This window comes from Protopterus annectens, chromosome 4.part0 (assembly GCF_019279795.1).
Source record: "Protopterus annectens isolate FY-2018-M chromosome 4.part0, PAN1.0, whole genome shotgun sequence".
In the NCBI taxonomy this organism is placed as follows: domain Eukaryota; kingdom Metazoa; phylum Chordata; order Ceratodontiformes; family Protopteridae; genus Protopterus; species Protopterus annectens.
Genome location: NC_056733.1, coordinates 706,128,007 through 706,148,017, shown reverse-complemented (window position 1 = coordinate 706,148,017; position 20,011 = coordinate 706,128,007). Strand labels below are relative to the sequence as shown.

At 42.5% G+C, this 20,011-nt stretch overlaps 1 protein-coding gene across 3 annotated transcripts in view; it reads right to left on the bottom strand.

Annotated features, from left to right (window-relative positions):
- The window catches only part of DERL3 (derlin 3), a 399,138-nt gene that overhangs the window by 44,794 nt on the left and 334,333 nt on the right, over positions 1-20,011 (bottom strand). For 2 of the 3 annotated variants that reach the window (XM_044068684.1, XM_044068683.1), the window contains exon 6: positions 17,095-17,185. In XM_044068684.1, coding sequence (XP_043924619.1) covers positions 17,095-17,185 — 91 coding nt within the window. Of the gene's footprint in view, positions 1-17,090; positions 17,186-20,011 lie in introns of those variants that run through there. The other variant, XM_044068685.1, reaches the window with a different exon arrangement.

Sequence of the window (20,011 nt, the reverse complement as noted above, 5' to 3'; positions counted from 1 at the left end):
ACTTTGTCACATTATTATATAATTTCTATTACTTACACACACACACACACGCACACCACTCCTTACACACACACACACACACACACACACACACACACACACACACACACACGACACTCCTTTCACACACACACATACACACACACTCCTTTCACACACACACACACACACACACACACACACACACAGCACTCACACACACAAGAGACACTCCTTTCACACACACACACACACACACACACACACACACACACACACACACACACACACGACACTCCTTTCACACACACACAAAAACACTCCTTTCACACACACACAAAACACACACACACACACACACACACACACACACACACACACACACACACACACACACACACACACACAAAACACTCCTTTCACACACACACACACACACACACACACACACAAAACACTCCTTTCACACACACACACACACACACAAACACTCCTTACACACACACACACACACACACACACACACACACACACACACACACACACACACACACCACTCCTGTCACACACATACACCCCACTTCTTACACATGCACAAATACACGCACAGCACTCCTCACACACACACACAGGACTCCTTTCACAAGTTCACATATATACACACCCCTACACACACAGCATTCCCTTCACAATCGAGTGCACACACACACACAGCACTTCTTTCACATACACTTACAAAAACACAAACACACACACACGGCACTTCTTTCACAGCTTGCACACATTACACTTTCATGTGTGCGCTCACACACAACACTACTTTCACATGCTCACACACACTACACTCCTTTCACATGCCCACGCTCACACGCACAAGCACACAAAACACTCTTTTCATACACTCACACACAGCACTCCTTTCACATGCTCGCTCACGCAAACACACATACAAGCACGCGGCACTCCTTTCACATGCTCACACACACAGCACTCCTTTCACTCACTGACACAGGTGACACTCCATTCACACGCTGAAAAAAGAGAAATCTGTGGTATCTCTCGAAGGCTCAGCAAAACGCAGTATGCAACCTATACAGAGTCCAAAACAAACCAAGAAGAAACTTCGCAGTGCGGAGGGTGTGATATTCACTTCCTAAATTATGCTATGCACTTAGTTCACTTAATAAAAATCAAACTGTAAAATATATGCTACAAAATAATCAAATTGAAAACAGTAGGTAGTCCACAGTTGAGTTAAAAATGGAATAGCCTTTATTGAAACACACAAACAAGCAATTCTGGTTGAGTATAATGAAAAGCATCAAACACATTCCTTATAAATAATCAGGTTGTTTGGGGCAAGGAATAGTTACAGAGGGTGGTTCTGTTAAGAGCAATAAAAGCATTACAATTATTCCTTTAGCCAAGTCCCTCTTCTCCCTTAACACCATAGTGTAATCAGAGTCTGTGCTAACTAAAACTGAATCTAGAAACCTGCAGACAAATTACTATCAGTTTAATACTTTGTAGAAGCTAACCAACTAATCAAAACTTTATTAATAAACAAACTACCTAAAAATGACTGACTAACAAAAAGATCTACCAATAGACATCTACCAGAATAAATATTAATAAATACACAACTTTTAACAAATAGTGCTTTCATATCAAATAAATGCTTCATCAGGTCTGTGTGTCTAAAACAAATCATAATATGAACGAACATGTGCTAACAGACAAATTGTTAACAGATAACTTGTTTGACTATTTACATGGCACTCCTTTCACATGCTCACACACACACACACACACACACACACACATGGCACTCCTTTCACGTGCTCGCTCACACACACACACGGCACTCCTTTCACACGCTCAAAGAAATACACACGGCACTCCTTTCACTCACACACACACACACACACACACACACACACACACACACACACACACACACATGGCACTCCTTTCACGTGCTCACTCACACACACGGCACTCCTTTCACATGCTCTCACACACATGGCACTCCTTTCACATGCTCACACACGAATACACACACACGAGACATTCATTTCACACGCTGACACACATGACATGCCTTTCGCATGCTGACACACAACACTCCTTTCGCATGCTGACACGCAACACTCCTTTCACACGCTGACACTCCTTTCGCACGCTGACACACGACACTCCTTTCATACGCTCGCTCACACATGCACTCCCTCAGTCACACACACACAAAACACTCCTTACATATGCTCTGACACACACAACCAAACTCCAATGTTGGATATCAGACTCCCCAAAACAGCAGTTATCTTAATTAGCTTCAGACCCAAGTTTTAATGGCTTAGACCAATGCCTCCAATTTCATGTAAAGTCAATTTTTTTTTTTATCAGGCCAAAAATACTAGCACACCATCCATGAAAACACATTTTCATGTCCTTTCAACACATCATTCACTTCACCTTTAAATATTTTTGGAGCTGAAGTTACACCAAATGGAAGTCTCTGGAGAGTAAACATTCCAACTGGAGTAATCGGGATTGTTAGCTTTTGCTGCCTTTCTCTAGGATTATCAGCCAAAACCCACCCGAAGTATCAGAAAAGAACACACTACCATCAATCATCTTTGGTACATTATCTAGCATAGGCAGAATACATCTCTCTTACAACTGCACCATTTAACACTTAAACTGACTGCCTCTACTAATGTCTGAAACCACGGAAGCACAGTTTTCAGTCATTTCACTTACACTTTCAATCAGAGTGCCTGCATTCGTCTGAGCAAGTACTAGAAATGGCGAGGAGTTCACAATTAAGAAGATCAATTTCACCAAGTATATACAGATACTTAACTTACTATGGCAAGCAGCCCCAACTCACAACAAACAACTCTGTGAGCAGATTATGGATGGATCTTCCAGCACATTATCCCAGAACTCCTACTTTTGCCCCTCCATGTAGACATGGCTAGAAATTTACCAATTTACTTCAGCTTGCCTACAGGGAGAGGTAAGTATTTCTCTTTCTGCTTCATGTAACTGTGGATACTTCAAAATGCTTCCATAAGCAGTACTTGACAACTACAGTAACATCAGCCTAGTATCAATCTTAAAGCTTACTGGTGTTACACAAATCACAAGTTTGATGTGCCAGCATTTTTCCTATTCTAACTTCATTACTGCAGCATTCTGTCTTCCAATGTATGGGGTCTGCTCTACCCTACCTACAGCATGTATAACTTGCAGCATTTACTGGCTGTACTCATGCCCTATGTACACACTATGCATGAATGTGGTAAATCATTTTATATGAGAAAAAACTATTCATCTCTTTATAAAATTGATTTAGCTGTGGAGCTTTTCTCCCTGGGCAACAAATGAAAAGGAGTTATTGCCCAGTCAATTTTCCAGTAAACAAATATCAAAAACGAAATAAATGACAGCAAACCGTCCCACCTCGGTGATTTCCTTGCATCTTCTGTTATTTGCAGTACACTGTTCTCACAAACTGTGCAAATGCTAAGCCTGCACTCACTCTGCTTCTTTTCCACATGCTTACAATGACAAGTATCATGTTTTTTTACTGAATTTACCATTCTCTGAGATTTAAATGTCACACATCATTTGTTGCATTTACCATGCCACTTTGTTTTTACTACTTCAACCTCTCTAGAAATCTGAATTGCCTTTTTTACCATTAAAATTAGCTTCTACCTATTACTTTTGAGGCACTCATGTATCAGCCAGACCAGTCCCAATTCTGTCTCTGATTATCTCATCTTTTGTCTTTTCAAACTCAAAGTTTTCAGATAATTCATATAAACAGCTGAGTAAATCTTCAACAGACTTTCTCTTAGCTTAACATCTGTGAAAGCATATCCTTTCATGAATATTATTTAATGGTGTTTCTTATTACTAATATAATGGTTTATCTTTATAAAGGCGATACACAGTTGGGCGAACAGCAAGTGTTCAAAAGGCGCTTTGCAAATTTTGCAAATGCCGAAAGAAAAAAGTTTCGAAAGTGCAATGAGTGAATGCACAGTGACATTCGCTCATTGCACATTCGGCATTGTGGGGTGGATTGCACTATAGTGGGGATCGGGAAATGGTTCCTTTCCCCACTGTAGTGCGATCTTGGAGCTAGAATAATAAAGTAGGGGGGTGCAGGGGGGCTTGCCCCCCTGGTTTACACTTTGTTTTATTTTTGTTCGACATTAATTTTCGAAAAACAGCAAATCTGCTTTTCGAATAGCTGTTTTTTGAACATTAAGGACTGTCAACGTTTTCACTTTCGTGGTTTCGAGTCGCTCATATGAACATTCGAACCACCGTGATTCGAGTTTATGAAGGTAAACCAATATAACACCCTGTCTGTCACAAAATGAAAATGAATGACAAACAGGTTCCACTTCTTTGCCCTTTGCATAAAGTGCTCATCTGGATTTCATCACTTTATACAATCTGACTGTAATTCAGAAATACCTGAAACTCTGCTTTCCAGATGGCATAATGGCTTTACAAAGTTGAACAGTTTTGACAGGTTAAACTTTGCCATTTTTGAAGAAACAAAAGGCTTAATCTGAGCTCGATGGCATCTACTCGACCTTTCTGGTGCAGTTTTACAGCCTGACATTTTCATTTTATATGAAAAATATCCTAGTTTTGATACCACGTCATAACACACACTTGTGGTTACCCAGCTATCTCCTTCCGTATTACTAGCATTAGACACCAGCGTTAAGAAGTTAAACTGCAACTTAAACAACCTGCAAATTGACAGCATTACAGAAAGGCAGTTACATGGCCATCTGACATACCCACGTGACACACCAGACTTAATGCATTATGCTTACAATTACTTCTTAAAGACACAGAGCTAGCTATATTACACAGTCACAGATCAGATGTGCACACTTTTTATCATCATAGTCATTAAGACCATTTCCTATTAAATGGAATCACTCTCAGTTCCTGGCTAAGGCATTTGATTCAATACTCCACTTAGGCATTGTTAACAAGCTCTATGATCTAGGCATAGGTTCATAGGGGTTTACTAGGCCTTTGTAAGCCTAGCCAAATCTCTGACTAGTTCTGGTACCCTTGATAAGTGTAAGCAGGGTCTTAGGAGATGAAACATTAACAAGCAGGGGCCTGGGTGATGAACCATTAACAGTCTGCCTATGTCCATTACAGATATAAGTGCCAAACCAAGGATGAATTTCTTGTTCCCCATCCAAGTGTCCAAGTTACATTTGAAATGCGTTAGGGAGGAATTCTGCTTCACATGGATGAGAAGCCTGTTCCACAGAAGAGGCAGTCCTCAGGGATATAAACCCGTCTCTAGCAGACCGTATTTATCTCACAGGCAATGTTTAAGTCTTTAGAATGGGTAATTTTGGTGCTGTTTGTTTTGTGGATATGCAGAAGGTCCATCAGAGTGGGGTCTGACAATGCCTTGTATGCTATGCATAATTCTCCCCTCATCAGCCTATAGGAGACAGAATACAGGGAGAGGGGCTTGAGGCGGTCTGCATAGGGTATGTTGCTTAAGCCCTGTATTCTTTTAGTGAGGAACATCTGTGGATGCTTCAATTGTTGGAGATGCCTGGTTAGGTGCATACCAAAGAGGGCACTGTAGTCAATGATACGTCTGCTGAATAATGAATACAGTGGAACAGTGACTTCCTTGGACTTAGATGCCATACCTTTGTTTATAAGTTATACAACATAGAATGACTTCCCCACTACTGTAGACATGTGATGGTCAAAGGCTAGAGTACTGTCTATGTGTGTCCCTTAAGTCCCTGACTACTGGGTTAACAAAATTATAGTTACCAAGGGTGGATGACTTCCCAAAGGATACTATTATGCATTTCTTGGCATTTAGTTTTAGTCCATGGTGCTAACACCAGTTATTTGACTGTGTCAGCCCTTCCTAGAGAACATTAATGTCAATGGAGGACTCTATGACTGCTCTTAACTTGCAACCAACTGAAATTGGCTTTGACTTCACAGAAGTAAATGTCAAAAAGGAGCAGTACTTACATCCGCGGTGGTGCAGCGGTAGCGTTGTTGTCTCACAGCAAGAGGTTCTCCCGTTCGATTCTCAGCTAGTGTGTGGGGAATGCCTTCTGTGTGGAGTCTGCATGTCCTCCCCACAGGTCGAGTGGCGTTCCGAAAGACATGCGTGAATGGGCGTGCCTTAGTTGAAGGTTGGGCGTCAAGCTGGCAACTCGGCACCGTGAAAATCTACTGCCAATCATTAGTGGACCAGAGTTCCGCTGTGGCGACCCCTAACCGGTAAAAGCCGAAAGACAACAACAACCAGAACTGATCCTGGAGGTACTCCATTTGTGATTAGCCTCTTTGTAGAGGTGGACCCCCCAAGTCTAGCTTCCTGGGTCCTGTCTACAAGCCAGCTGGCTATCCACTGGGTGACATAAGGGTGTATACCTAACCTCTCGAGTTTATCAACAATGCCTGAGGGGGGTATTATGTCAAATGTCTTGGCCAGGTCACTGTAGGCAGTGTGAACCATTTTGCCCTTATCCATTGCTTTGGTGACCTTCTCAAATAAGTCCATCAGGTTGAGTAGACTTGACATGCCCCTGAAGAAACAAAACTGGGTTGGGTCCTGTGTTCGGAGGTTTCCTATGTCATTGCTAATCACTTCCATGATAATTCTTTACATGGCTTTGCATATGACAGTAGTGAGACTTATGGGTCTGTAGTTACCAGGGATTGTAAGATGGCCCACTTCTGTGCAGAGGGATGACTGCTGCTGTTCTTCACTTGTCAGGCACAAAGCCTTTTGGGAGGTTACAGTTAAATAGCAAATCCAGATGGCCTGATAGGTCATGTTTCATGCTATTTAGAAGGCATCCTAGGATACTGTCTGTGCCCATCAATGCAGTGTTCTTCGCTTTAGAGAAAGCATTGAGGACTTATTCCCTAGTGATGGCTGAGGGTGTTATATTTGATATATCTTAAGGAGAGACAGGGAGAGAAGAGTAAAGTTAGAGATGAATCTGTCTGCCAGTAGGTTTGCTATATCTTCTGGCTTAATATTGATGGCTCCAGTAACAATGACCTTTACACACACAATTGTCTAATGCCTTTAAGGTTGTGGACACAGCTAAAAATGCCTTGTGGTTGTCCTAATAACTTCTGCACACAATTGTGTAATGCCTTTAAGGCTGTGGACACAGCTACAGAATGCCTTGTGGTTGTCCTTGGCCTGCAAGGCCAAATTTACCTCAAATTTGGCTTTGGTACACTATTTGTCCTGGGAGTTGTTTGTTATGTTTGAAGAGAGTGCTTTTATCCTGCTGGGTGCTACGCCTCCTAAATTTTGCCAGGATTCTCTTCCTTCTGTTATACAGTCTATTGATGTTGTGATTCCACCAGGGTGGCTTGTTTTTTGAGTTAATTCTGTACTTCTTCCTGGTGAGTACAGCTGCCTAAATGCAGCTATTAACATGCTTGTATAAAGTTTCTGTGAACATTGGTTGAAATTTTGCCAGGTTATCACTTAATGAAGTTAGCCTTAGAGTAGTTTCTAAACATTCCAGGGTTAACTAGGGATTCTGAGTTTTAGTTGTGGTCTGACCTTACAAGATAAGATGTTACACTACTGGATGTGCAGCACTCTTCCATATTAGTGAGGACCAGATCCAGTGGGTTTGCACCCCTGGTCATTGTATAGGGAATCTGATCCAGGGAGTTTATGTTTATAAAATCCAAGAATGTCTGTGCCTGCATATTTTTTGTTGTATACGATTCGCAGTTAATAGTAGGGTGATTAAAGTTGCCCATGAATATAGTATTGGGTTGGATGAAGAGCGTTTCCAATAAGTGTAAGTACATGTTATGGGACTCCTGGTTTATACAGGGGAAACCCATGGCTTGCAAGGAAGTGGTATGCAATTTTGCCTACAGTGATTTGGACATGGAGAAGTTCAAGTGCATCATCCTGTTTGACCATCCTTGAGGTATACTTATTTTTTATGTAAATCAAGTCATCTCCACCGTTAGTCCTTGTCTGTGTAGCAAATGGTCTAAATGTGTGGAAGGATTATATCCTTACACTGCCAGTGTGCTCTCCACAGTTTTAAATCACGTCTCAGTGACTGCATAGATGTCAGCAAGAAAGCTTGTAGGGAGTGGAGTTTCTTGTATAGACTCCTAGCATTAAGCAGTAACACCTTTAGATTTATTTTTTTTATTTTCTGTGTCAGAATAGTTTCAACTTTGGCACTGCCTAAAAAGGCACTATAGGGGAAAACAATGTTTTAGCTAATATTTAAAAGCTTATTGGGGAGAGGTGCAGACCATCCCTGGCAAAGCAGCATGGTCTTTTGACCATCTCCTTCCATGCTGACAAATATTGCACCTCTTCAGAATGACACCAGAAACGAAGCCAATTAATAAAGTCAGTCATCTTCTGTTTGAATTGTGGCATCATCCTTGGAGAAGGTAAACCGCTGCTCACTGCTAGGCTCATACCAGCCTGGGACACATTTTGAGAGCTTTACGATGTTTCTCTTCATACAGGTCTATGGACATACATCTCAGGTGATTTACACCCATATGGACTATGACAGAGTCATAACAGTACTTGCAGTGCAACGACCTGTGAGCAGGAATAATGTGGGAGATCCTGGTCCCTGATAAGCAACTGACAGTGACTTTCTTCTTACTCAGTGTGGTGAAAGGGACATAAGTGTGCCTCGCAATGGAGGCCCCAATGATCAGAATGTTGGGTTGCTTGGCCACTTGCCTTGTGGGCTTAGAAGTATAGGCTCCATGACATGTAGCTGTACATGTGGATGTCAGTGTTATTTTGAAAGAGTGCATTTGGGGCTGCTGAGGGCATTTGTTATGTGTATTTCATTTAGGAGGTCTTTGGGGTTTACAAAGGTTACATTTAAGTGCTTCAGTATATGTAGGTCTGTGTGTCTGCTTTGAATTGTGTGTGATAGGTGCAACATGTATCATCAGTTTCTTTGAGAATTAACTTGTCAGTAAACACAAGGCAATTTCTACATTGCCTCAGGATGCCCATATCCACCAAGCTAGTAACGGAAATATTACGAAAGTTCATATCTATGGCAACAGGCCCTTTTTTTGTTGATTAGACAGTTGCGATGAGAATATAAAATAATGTCAGGAGTATCTAGTTTGCAACTCTGGGGACAGTGCTCGCCACTGCAAACTAGTTGCCCTGTGTGCAACTAGGTATTGGTGAAATTTAAAGGGTGTGTTTACAGGCAAAATGTCAACTCAAGATGTCTGCGTCTGTAGAGAGCAACACTTGAAGTGAAATGAACAAGTAGACCCTGATGATTTATGGATGAAATATTCAGGGAGATATTCTGAAGTTGGGTTAGACAGCAGCTAATCAAGCAGTACTTACTGAAGAGAAAGAATTAGCTGGTCAAGAACGATGAAAACAGGGGATTCACCTGACTGACTATTGCCTGGCTAATACTAGTGCTAGTTTCACACTGCTGGGATACACAGTGCCCCTTTGCTTCTTCGTTCACCAGAAGCGAAACAGTAGCACCAGTCCCAAGATATTCACCAAAGAGCCTGTGGCCTGCTTCACAATAGTGTTGTCTCAGATGATGTAGGGGTCTGTAGGCTTGTTGTAGCCTTTTCTTGGTAGATGCCTTGAGTAGCAACCAGACCCACCAGGAAGGTCCTACACAGACACTCAATGCCCAATCAGAGACAGTCAGAAAAATGTCATCTGCTACTTCACTCACCAGGAGCAAAATATAAGCACAAATTCCAAGCTGGCACCTATGAAGCAGTTATTAGGCTTTGTGGTGATCAGCAGTCTCCAAGAAATAATATCCTTATGCTCCTTCTCTTACCAAGACCAAAACAGAAACACTAACCCCAAGATGACTACTGAGAGGCAGAATGTGGGCTATCCAATAATTGGTGGTCTTGGAATAGATGATGCAGATTTTAAAGGTAAGGTGGAAAATGGGTTAATATCTTAACAACTGCAGTCTGCCCTAAGTTAGATATGAAAGAGGGGGTAACTCAAGATTTAACAATCTAAAGGGAGAGCTACTTATTTTAAAAGAGCAAGATAAACTGGAATGGGGTTGGGCACTTAGTATTCTGGTTTTATGGAATACAGTGGGATGGTCAATAAACTTAATTATGCAATGACTGACCATTAATATTCAAAAACGAGCGCGTTGATTGGTCAAGCCCAACTAGCGTGCCCATTATAAATCTGGGAATATACCAATGGAAAATGTCCATTCACCCAGACTTTTTTCCATTAGTATATCTCATAATATTTTTACTTTTCTTTCTTTTTTTAAGAAAAAGAGAAAAATGGAAGACCTCAAAAGAACGAGGGAGATGGTGCAGACAAAAATAACAGGATAATCAGGTACGTTCTGCAAAACAAAAGAAACTTACCTGATTATCCTTTTATTTTGTCTGTCCTGGCACTCCTGAACGTTAAAAGTCTCCCAGTTTCTTTTTTCTTTACAATTTAAAAAAGCAACGGAGATGTTCCTTTCTTTTGCTACCTTTAGACAGCACTGATGTATTGCATAAGTGTGGGAACACAAGTCCTATACGCATGGGCAGTACATCAGAAAAAGCCCCAGGATACTGGAAAAACACGGAACGGCACCACAGAGGTATTATACAAAGACATTATTTTAAAATAGTATTTTTTTTCTTAAATAATGTCATTCTATAATAGCAATAACTGACTCCGTGGCGTGGTATAGTGAAATTTACCCACAGTTAGCTTTATTTAATCACTCGGGCTTCACCCTCATGATTAAACATGCCAACCATGGGTAAATCTTCAATCTACCACACCAATATCATCGGTTGTTGCTTAAATAGCTGAAGGGATGATTCCACAAAATGATAATTCTGTGTTTACTGACAATATCCAATGAAAGGGAAGAGGGACGGAAATGCGTAGTCAAATTAACATAAGGGGCAGGAACTAGAGAGACATTTGAGTTTAAAAAACAACAGTATCAGGGTGGAGCAAACATTTCTGTGTGACTCATAACAGACACAGCTGTAGTCCATTTCCTAGACAAAATATACAACTGAAAGCAGAATAAAAGTAAAACACAGTGTAAAGAAAATACACCACAACATTCAAAATAGAAAAAGACTATAAAGTAACACAAATTAAATGAAAGCAAAAACAAAGTAACTTTCCCTCCTAAGGCAGAGTTTGAGTGAGCTTTACTAGTAAAGCCTAAATACTTTCTTTGCCCAAGTCTTTTCACCATTTTAATTTTAATTAACTACAGCTTACTGACCTGCTGCAAGATGACCTGCAATATTACCAGCACAAACACAAAAAGAAAAAGCTCATTTATAATGGGAAGACAATTTATTGGGGGGGGGGGGGGGAGTGGAATTACCACTAGTAAATGGCCAGTAAAGTACAGTTGTGTACCTACCATAAATGTAGATGTTAGAGTGTATTCACTGTTGCAGTCATTACACTTGGGTTATCCTGCTGGCAGGCTACCCACAGTCAGCCTGAATTCCAAAGTCCTGGTCCGGCGTCGGTTGCTGTCGCCTCTTCCCTGACGTCAGTGTGCTAGAGGTATAAAAGATGCAGCCGATGCCATTTTCTTCAGTTTTTCTTGCCCCAGATGTCAGGTGCCCCCAAAAGGGTAGGCTAAAAATTCTGCTCATAAAAAAGCATGTACTAACATAAACATTACCTTCATCTACAAGCAAATACACCCCATACGTTGTATAGAATAGAGAAGTACAGATAAATCCCAGCAATGAAAGGGGGATGGAGGCAGGGTAACCTGGACTGCAACAGTGAATACACTCGAACATCTACATTTATGGTAGGTACACAACTGTACTATGTTCATCGTGTTTCACTGTTGCAGTCATTACACTTAGGTTGAATCCCAAAGCTGAGGTTGGGTGGCTGGGCCTAGATAGAATTAGGAGTGGCCATGAGGCCCTGCAGAACTGCAGTGGCGAAGCCTGCTCTGGATTTACAGTAAAGAGGTAAGTGGTAGTGCTTTGTAAAAGTGTGCACTGAAGTCCAAATTGCAGCCTCCAATATGTCCTTAGTTGGTACTCCTCTGAGGAAGGCTGCTGAAGTGGCTGCTGCTCTGGTTGAATGTGGCCTAATGCCCTTAGGCACTGATTTGCCATGTTGAGAATAGCAGAAACGAATGCAGTGGCTATCCATTTTGAAATAGTCTGCTTTGAAATAGCTTTTCCTTGTGATCCTGCAGCATATGCCACTAAGAGTTGCTCAGTCTTTCTGAAAGCTTTAGTTTTGTCCAAGTAGAAGCGTAGCTGTCTGTGTATGTCCAAAGAATGCAGAAGTCTCTTCCCTCTTATTCTGCGGGTTTGGATAAAAGGTAGGCAAATGTATGGTTGTTTGGTTAAGAGCCACACTGGACACTACCTTAGGCATAAATGTTGGGTTTGTACTTAGAGAAACCCTGTCCGGATGGAAAATAATAAAAGGTTCTACAGCCATTAGTGCCTGCAACTCTGACACTCTTCTTGCTGAGGTTATTGCTAGGAGCAGAGCAGTTTTCCATGATAAGTATTTTATCTCAGCTGTATTGGCTGGTTCAAAAGGAGGCAACGTGAGCTTTTCCCAGACAAAATTGAGGTCCCATGCAGGTGTTGGAGCTCTCCTTGGAGGTCTTATATTTTTGGCTCCTCTGAGGTACTGCCTTAGCAGTGGATGTGAAAAAATAGGTGGATCCGTATTGTAATGAGCTGAAATGGCAGAGGCATGGATTTTAGTTGATGAGAAGGATAGGCCTTTGTCCAGCATCTCAGTTAGGTATTGTAAAATCTGAGGAATATTTGGTACAAGCGTGTCCATCCCTTGTGCCTGGTTCCAAGCACAAAATCTCTTCCATTTTTCTGTATACGATTTTCTGGTGCTGGGCCTCCTGGCCTCCAAGATAACATCCATAACTGCTTTAGAGAGAGGTGTGTTCTGAATGGTTACATTATCAGCCATGCAGCCAGATTTATGGTTCTGAGTTGGCTGTGCAGGATCTGACTGTTTTGTTGGGTCAGCAAATGAGGAATTTGGGGTAATGTCCAGGCTGGGCCTTGAGACAAGCTCTTTAGGAATGGGTACCAGTGCTGGCGTGGCCAGTCTGGGGCAATCAGTATAATTTTTGGCTTCTCTTGTCTGACCTTTAGGAGTACCTTGGGGAGGAGAGGCAGTGGAGGAAAAGCATATACTGTAAGGGTTTTCCAGCTGAATGATAGGGCATCCACTTTCCATGCTTGTTTGTGATGAGTCCTTGTGCAGAATCTCTGTAGTTGGCAGTTGTGCGGGGAGGCAAATAGATCTATGTCTGGGCATCCCCATTTCCTTGTTATCATGCTGAAGACTTGTGGATCTAATTTCCACTTGTGAGGATCTTTGAGATTTCTGCTTAGTTCGTCTGCCAGAGTATTTGTCTTTCCTGGCAGGAATTGTGCTTGCAAATGTACTTGATAGGTCAATGCTGTGTTCCACAAAGTCATAACTTGTCTGCAGAGGGGGTAGGAATGTGTGCCTCCCTGCTTGTTTATGTTCCACATGACTGTAGTATTGTTCGTTTTTACCAGCAGTTGTCCTGGATGAAGCAGATCCTTGAAGGCTGTCGGGGCATTCTGAACAGCTAACATCTCTTTTTGATTGATATGACGATGCATTTGGCTTGCTGGTCATGCTCCCTGAATACATTTTCCTGCCATGTGGGCCCCCCAGGCATAATCTGATGCATCTGTTGTTAGTGTCTGCCTGGCCGCGGGTAGAGTGAATGGCTGTACCTTGTTGTGGTGACAGGCCTGTGCCCACCATCGAAACTCCTGTTGCAGGCAGGGAATGAGGGTAATTAATGTTTCCAGGCTGTGGCAATGTTGAGTCCAAACACTTTTTAGATACCATTGTAGTTTCCTCATATGCAGTCTTGCATATGGAATTAGTAGAATGCAGGATGCCATGAAGCCCAAAGCCTGCAGAATTTTTCTTGCAGATAACTGGGTCTTTGTTGCCAACATTTTGAAGTAAGAAGTCAGTTGCCTTTGTTTGTCTGGCGTGAGATAAGCCATCTGGGCAGTTGTATTTAAGCTTGTACCCAGGAATATTATCTCTTGAGAGGGTACTAGTTTTGATTTCTTTTTGTTTACCATGTACCTAGGCAAATTAGTAATCTTTTTACAAACGCCAGATGCCTCAGTAGAATGTGTTTGTTCTCTGCTTGAATAAGGCAATCGTCCAAGTAAGGGTATATTTGAATTCCCCTTTGTCTGCAGAAAGCAATTACTTGTGCCAGGCATTTTGTGAAGACCCTGGGCGCAGTAGATAAGTCAAAGGGCAGTGCAGAGAATTGGTAGTGCATTGATCCAGCTATGAATCTGAGGTATCGTCTGCAAGACTGTCTGATTGGGACATGCAGATATGCCTCTTTTAGGTCCAAAGTTACAAGCCAAGCCTTCTTGCCCAGCATGGGCAGAAGCTGCTGCAGAGTCAACATTTTGAATTTTGGAACATCCGGAAAAGTGTTTAGAATAGACAGGTCCAGTAGTGGTCTCTAGGCTTTGTCCTTTCTGGGTACCAGGAACAGTCTTGAGTAAAATCCTTGTCCTTGCTCTTGCTGTGGTACTCGCTGAATGGCCCTCATGTCCATGAGGGATGTAACTTGCTTTTGTGCCTCTGGCCATTGATTCTGTGGCAGGTCTGGCATACCTTTTGCCTTTGGCAGAGTGTGAAAGTGGAACCTGTAACCCTGGGACACTATATTCAAGACCCATTTGTCCTGGGTGATTATATGCCAATTTTGTGAAAAAAGAGCTATTTTTCCCCCTAAGGGGGCTGCCAAAAAATAAGTGCTTGGTATTGGCAGAGGAAAGTCATTGGGACTGTTTTCTATATGGCTGTGATGAGCCTTGGGGCTGTGATCTGCCTCTAGGGTGTCTGTATCTGCCTCTTTGTGGCCTGTCTGACACTGGAAAGGACCAATTCTTTGAAGGCCAGTTCCTGCTAAATGTGGGTGGTTGTACCTATAAGAAATCCTTAACTGTCTGCATAGATTTCGCTTTATCCTCCATTTTCTTCAACACCTCTTCTGCCTTAACACCACACAAAGTATCATGCTGTAAAGGAGCATCCAATAATTTTGCTTTAACATGATCAGGCAGATTTTGTTCCTTTAACCACGCATGCCTTCTAATGACAGTACCCGTAACAGTGGCCCTGCAAGAGGCCTCCAGTGAATCAAAACCACATTGCAAAGTATGCTTTCCCACTTGTTCAGCTGCATGCAATAAATCGTGCATTTCCTTGTTATATGGACATTCAGAATTTGTCAACATTTTCTGTTTCAGCAGTGACATTAAATATTGCTGATATGTAAGCATATGAAATTGACAACTTAAAGCCCTTACAGCCAAGGTAGCAGAAGTGTAAACTTTTTCCCCCCATCTGTCCAGTGCCCTAGAATCCCTATCAGAGGGGACAGGGTTTTTCGCAGTGGAAGCCTTGACCCCTTTGGGACCCTGAGATATAGTTTCTGGGTCAGCAGCAGGGTTTTTATATAGAAATGTGTGGGAATCTGGAACTCTGTAGTATCTGTCTGGCTTAACCAGTGCAGGGAGTAAAGAGTCGGGAGACAGGCTGGACTCTGAAAATACATCATCTACTATGTCTAGAACAGATGGAATAGCAAGAGGTCTGTGCTGAAGTAGTAAAATAAAGTCTCTGAACCTTTTCTTATATTCTGAGTAATCTTGGCTCTCCCAGTGAAAGTGCTCCCTCATGGTATGAAGGGTTTCCCCAAAAGAATAATCCTCAGGAGGAGAGGCTGAAGGAATATACTCTTCATCATCAAAATCCTCATAGGGAGGAAGGGAGTATCCCTGTTCAGAAGAGGAGTCAGAGGAAATGGAAACCTGATCTGAAGATTCACACTCTGTCTCTTGCCTAGGCCTCTTATCAGGAGGGGGATGGGAACCTCTGATCAAAGTAATTAGGTTTTCGGCCATTTTAAGCATCTGTTTTTTTAGGCATGGAAGTTTGTGCAGGAGAATGTTGTACTTGATTCTTTGTCTTTAGAGCTGCTTTAGTCTTTGCCTTTGAAGCTGAGGTTGGCTTTACATATAACTGTGTAGGTCTGAAAACACCCTTAGAAGCTGATGCCTGCTCAGCAGCTCCGGACCCATCTGAGGGAATAGTTTCCGAGTGTCCAATACCTTGAGGATCCAGAGGCCTAGTCGGCTCCACGTAGGAGTCGGAAGCGGTCTGTGGCTCTGAGGTTGCAGGTGTCAGGGGCTGCGAAAGCACCTCACTGAGAACCGGCGACTGGCCTCGTGGAGGTTTCGTCGTCGGTTTTGGACCTCGGATGCCTGTCCTTTTCCTTGCGCTTTTTATAAACTCCGGTCGTCGGCTGTTCCAATGGCATTATATAATTAAATCTTCAGCCAAAGTAATGAAAGGCAAAATCGTACCGACGCTTAACAGTGCATTGGTTAAATCTAGCACAAAACCGACAGCTAGCAACATCGTGGTCAGGGCCTAGGCAAGGAATACAGTAAGAATGAAAATCCTTATGAGGTATTTGCTTCCCAGAAGAAATACAATTGCTAACTTTTTCTGACATTGGTCTGGAGCAAGAAAAAAGTTTCCCCAACAGGTACTAAGCTTTAATGAAGACTTTGGATCTGAAATTCGTTTTGAAAATCTCAGGAGTCAGCCGACTAGCACTTGCAAATTGCTTTTGCTTCGGGCACCGAGCAGCAAAAAAGACTGAAGAAAATGGCGTCGGCTGCATCTTTTATACCCGTGGTGCACTGACGTCTGGGAAGAGGCAACAGCAACCGACGCCGGACCAGGACTTTGGAATTCAGGCCGACTGTGGGTAGCCTGCCAGCAGGATAACCCTCATGTAATGACTGCAACAGTGAAACATGATGAACATCTGCTCTGCAAAAAACAGAGGTAGTGGATCCGTGAAAGAAAAAAAAACAAGACTGTAGAGAGCAATAGGATGTAAGAACAATGCATTTACGAGGACATAGAAATGGTATTTCAAAAGGGATTACACTTACAAGAATGCAGGCGTGGACAGCAGCTTTCTCCCACCAGGTTGGTTTGGAAACACATCTTCCAAGAAGTAATATGTGTGGCCAACAGCAATTCCTGTAAAAAAGTTTATATAGTATGAGGTATATGCCATGGTCCCAAACTTCTTATGGCAGTTGATGCTACAAAGTCCCCTTTCAAAAAAAGCTTGTAATCACACGATCTCTTTTCTGAATGAACACTTTCTGCATTGTAATGTTTGGACACAAAATCCGAGTTTTACAGCCTGAGCATTGCACAACTGGTCTGGTTCTAGCAACTACATAACTAGAGATTGCTACATCCAAAATGTTAGTGAAAACATTTAATACAAGTAATATTTGATTGTTACTTAAAAATAGCATTACACAGGAATTAACAGTTTTAAATGTATTTGTTTACTGGGCTAGTAGATTGATCATAATAGAACATTTGCAGCCACAGCCTAGGATTTTAATATGTTTCTCTACAACTGTCCTTGAGCATCTCAAAAGCATGTTATTAATGCTTTGATACACACTCAGTAATACTGCAGTAATTTGAGAGAGGAGAAGTACATAATCTGAGTGTGCCAATAAGGATGTGGACGGATGAAACAGTCCACAACTTTTGATGGCCAAGACATTTCCAGTATGGCACAGCATCTCATTTTACACAAGCTGAATGCCTTCTTCATAGAAAAAGGTAGGACCAAAGGATGAGAAGAGAACATAATGCTGAAAATCAAAACTAAATATACATTCTGTTGGAGGCCTAGAGGAAAGTACAGTTGTGTACACTTACCATAAATGTAGATGTTCGAGTGTATTCACTGTTGCAGTCCTAACCAATGGGTTGATTACCAAAGCCCAGAGAAAAGGGCGGAGGTACCAACAGAATTAAGGACTGGAGAGAATGCTCTGCAGAACAGCAGTGGCAAACCCTGCCCTGGCTCTAGAAAACAAAAGCAAATTATAATGCTTTGTGAAGGTGTGAACAGAAGACCATGTGGCAGCCTCTAAAATGTCTTTAGTAGGGACACGCTTAAAAAGGCTGCAGAAATGGAAGCTGCTCTAGTTGAGTGGGTCCTAACCCCTTGAGGAGGAACCTTGCCATGAAAGGAATAACAAAAAGTAATACAATGTGCAATCCACTTAGAAATGGTTTGCTTGGAGATAGCTTTGCCCTGAGCTCCAGGGACAAAACTGACCAATAACTGTGCTGATTTCCAAAGGTCTTTAATCCTGTCCAGGTAAAACCTGAGCTGTCTGTGTACATCAAGAGAATGTAGGATCCTTTCACCTCTATTTCGAGGATTAGGAAAGAAAGTAGGAAGGTGTATGAACTGATTGAGTCAGACTAGAAACTACCTTAGGCATAAAATAGGGATTGGTTCTCAGAGAGACACGATCCGCATGAAAAATGAGAAAAGGCTCCACAGCCATCAAAGCTTGCAGCTCCGAAACTCTCCTTGCTGAAGTTATAGCCAAGAGGAAGGCAGACTTCCAAGAGAGAAACTTTAAATCTGCAGTGGCAGCTGGCTCAAAAAGAGGAAGAGTGAGTTTCTCTAAAACAAAATTAAGATCCCAGACTGGAGTAGGTGCCCTCCTGGGAGGTTTTAAGTTGCAAGCACCTCTGAGAAACATTTTCATCAGGGGATGAGAGAAAATGGGTTGTTCAAAAGAACAATGAGCAGAAATGGCTGAAGCATTGATCTTAATAGAGGAAAACGAATGACCACACTGAAGCAAATCAGCCAAGTATTCCAGGATCAGAGGAAGAGTAGGCTGAGCAGAAGATTCCCTTCTAACCTGCGACCAATGAGAGAATCTTTCCCATTTGCCAGCGTAGGACTTCCTAGTGCTAGGCCTCCTGGCCTCCTGAAGTACGTTAACCACCTGCTAGGAAAGGGAAGAAGAAATGGATTGACTCATACAATGAGCCATGCTGCCAAATGGAAAGACTGAAGATGAGGATGTAGAATGTTTCCCCCTCCCTGAACCAAAAGATCTGGTTTCAAAGGAAGACACCAAGGAGGAAATTGGGAGAGATTGCGAAGCAGTGGATACCTAAGCTGTCTGGGCCAGACTGGAGCTATGAGAATAGTCCTTGGTATTTCGTCCCTGATCTTCAATAATACTCTGGGAAGAAGAGAAAGAGGAGGGAAGGCATAAAATGACAGAAGCATCCAAGGGAAGGACAGAGCATCCACTCTCCAGGCCTTGCTGTGATGCTGTCTAGTGCAAAAAAAGTGGTAGAAGGTGGTTGTCTGGGGAGGAGAAAAGATACACCTGAGGAGTGCCCCAATATTGAATGATGCTGTAAAAGACTACTATGTTCAGTTGCCACTCATGAGGATCCAGGGTCTGTCTGCTCAACTGGTCTGCCAAAATACTGAGTCTCCCTGGAAGAAACTGAGCTAGGAGATGCAGGCCTTAGGATGCTGCTGTGGACCAGAGAAACATGCTCTGTCTGCACAGGGGGGTAAGAATGAGTCCCTCCCTGTCTTGATGATGTACCACATGACCGTGGTGTTGTCTGTTCTGACAAGCAGAGTTCCTGGAGAAAGAAGATGCTTGAATGCTAGTAAGGCATGCTGAACTGCTATCAACTCCTTTAGGTTTATGTGCAGGTGCATCTGCTGGGCGTTCCAACGTTCCTGCATGCATCTGCACCCAGGTGAGCTCCCCAGGCGTAGTCCGGTGTGTCTGTGGTAAGAACTTGAATGGCAGAAGGTGGGCGAAAAGGCATGCCTTTGTTTTGTAGACAGGCTGTCGCCCACCATAGAAACTCTGTCTGCAGACATGGAAGCAGAGGAATTATGACATCCAGGTCCTGTGAGTGTTGACACCAAAGGTTCTTGAGGTACCACTGCAATTTCCTCATATGCAGTCTTGCACATGGAATCATGAGAATGCAAGAGGC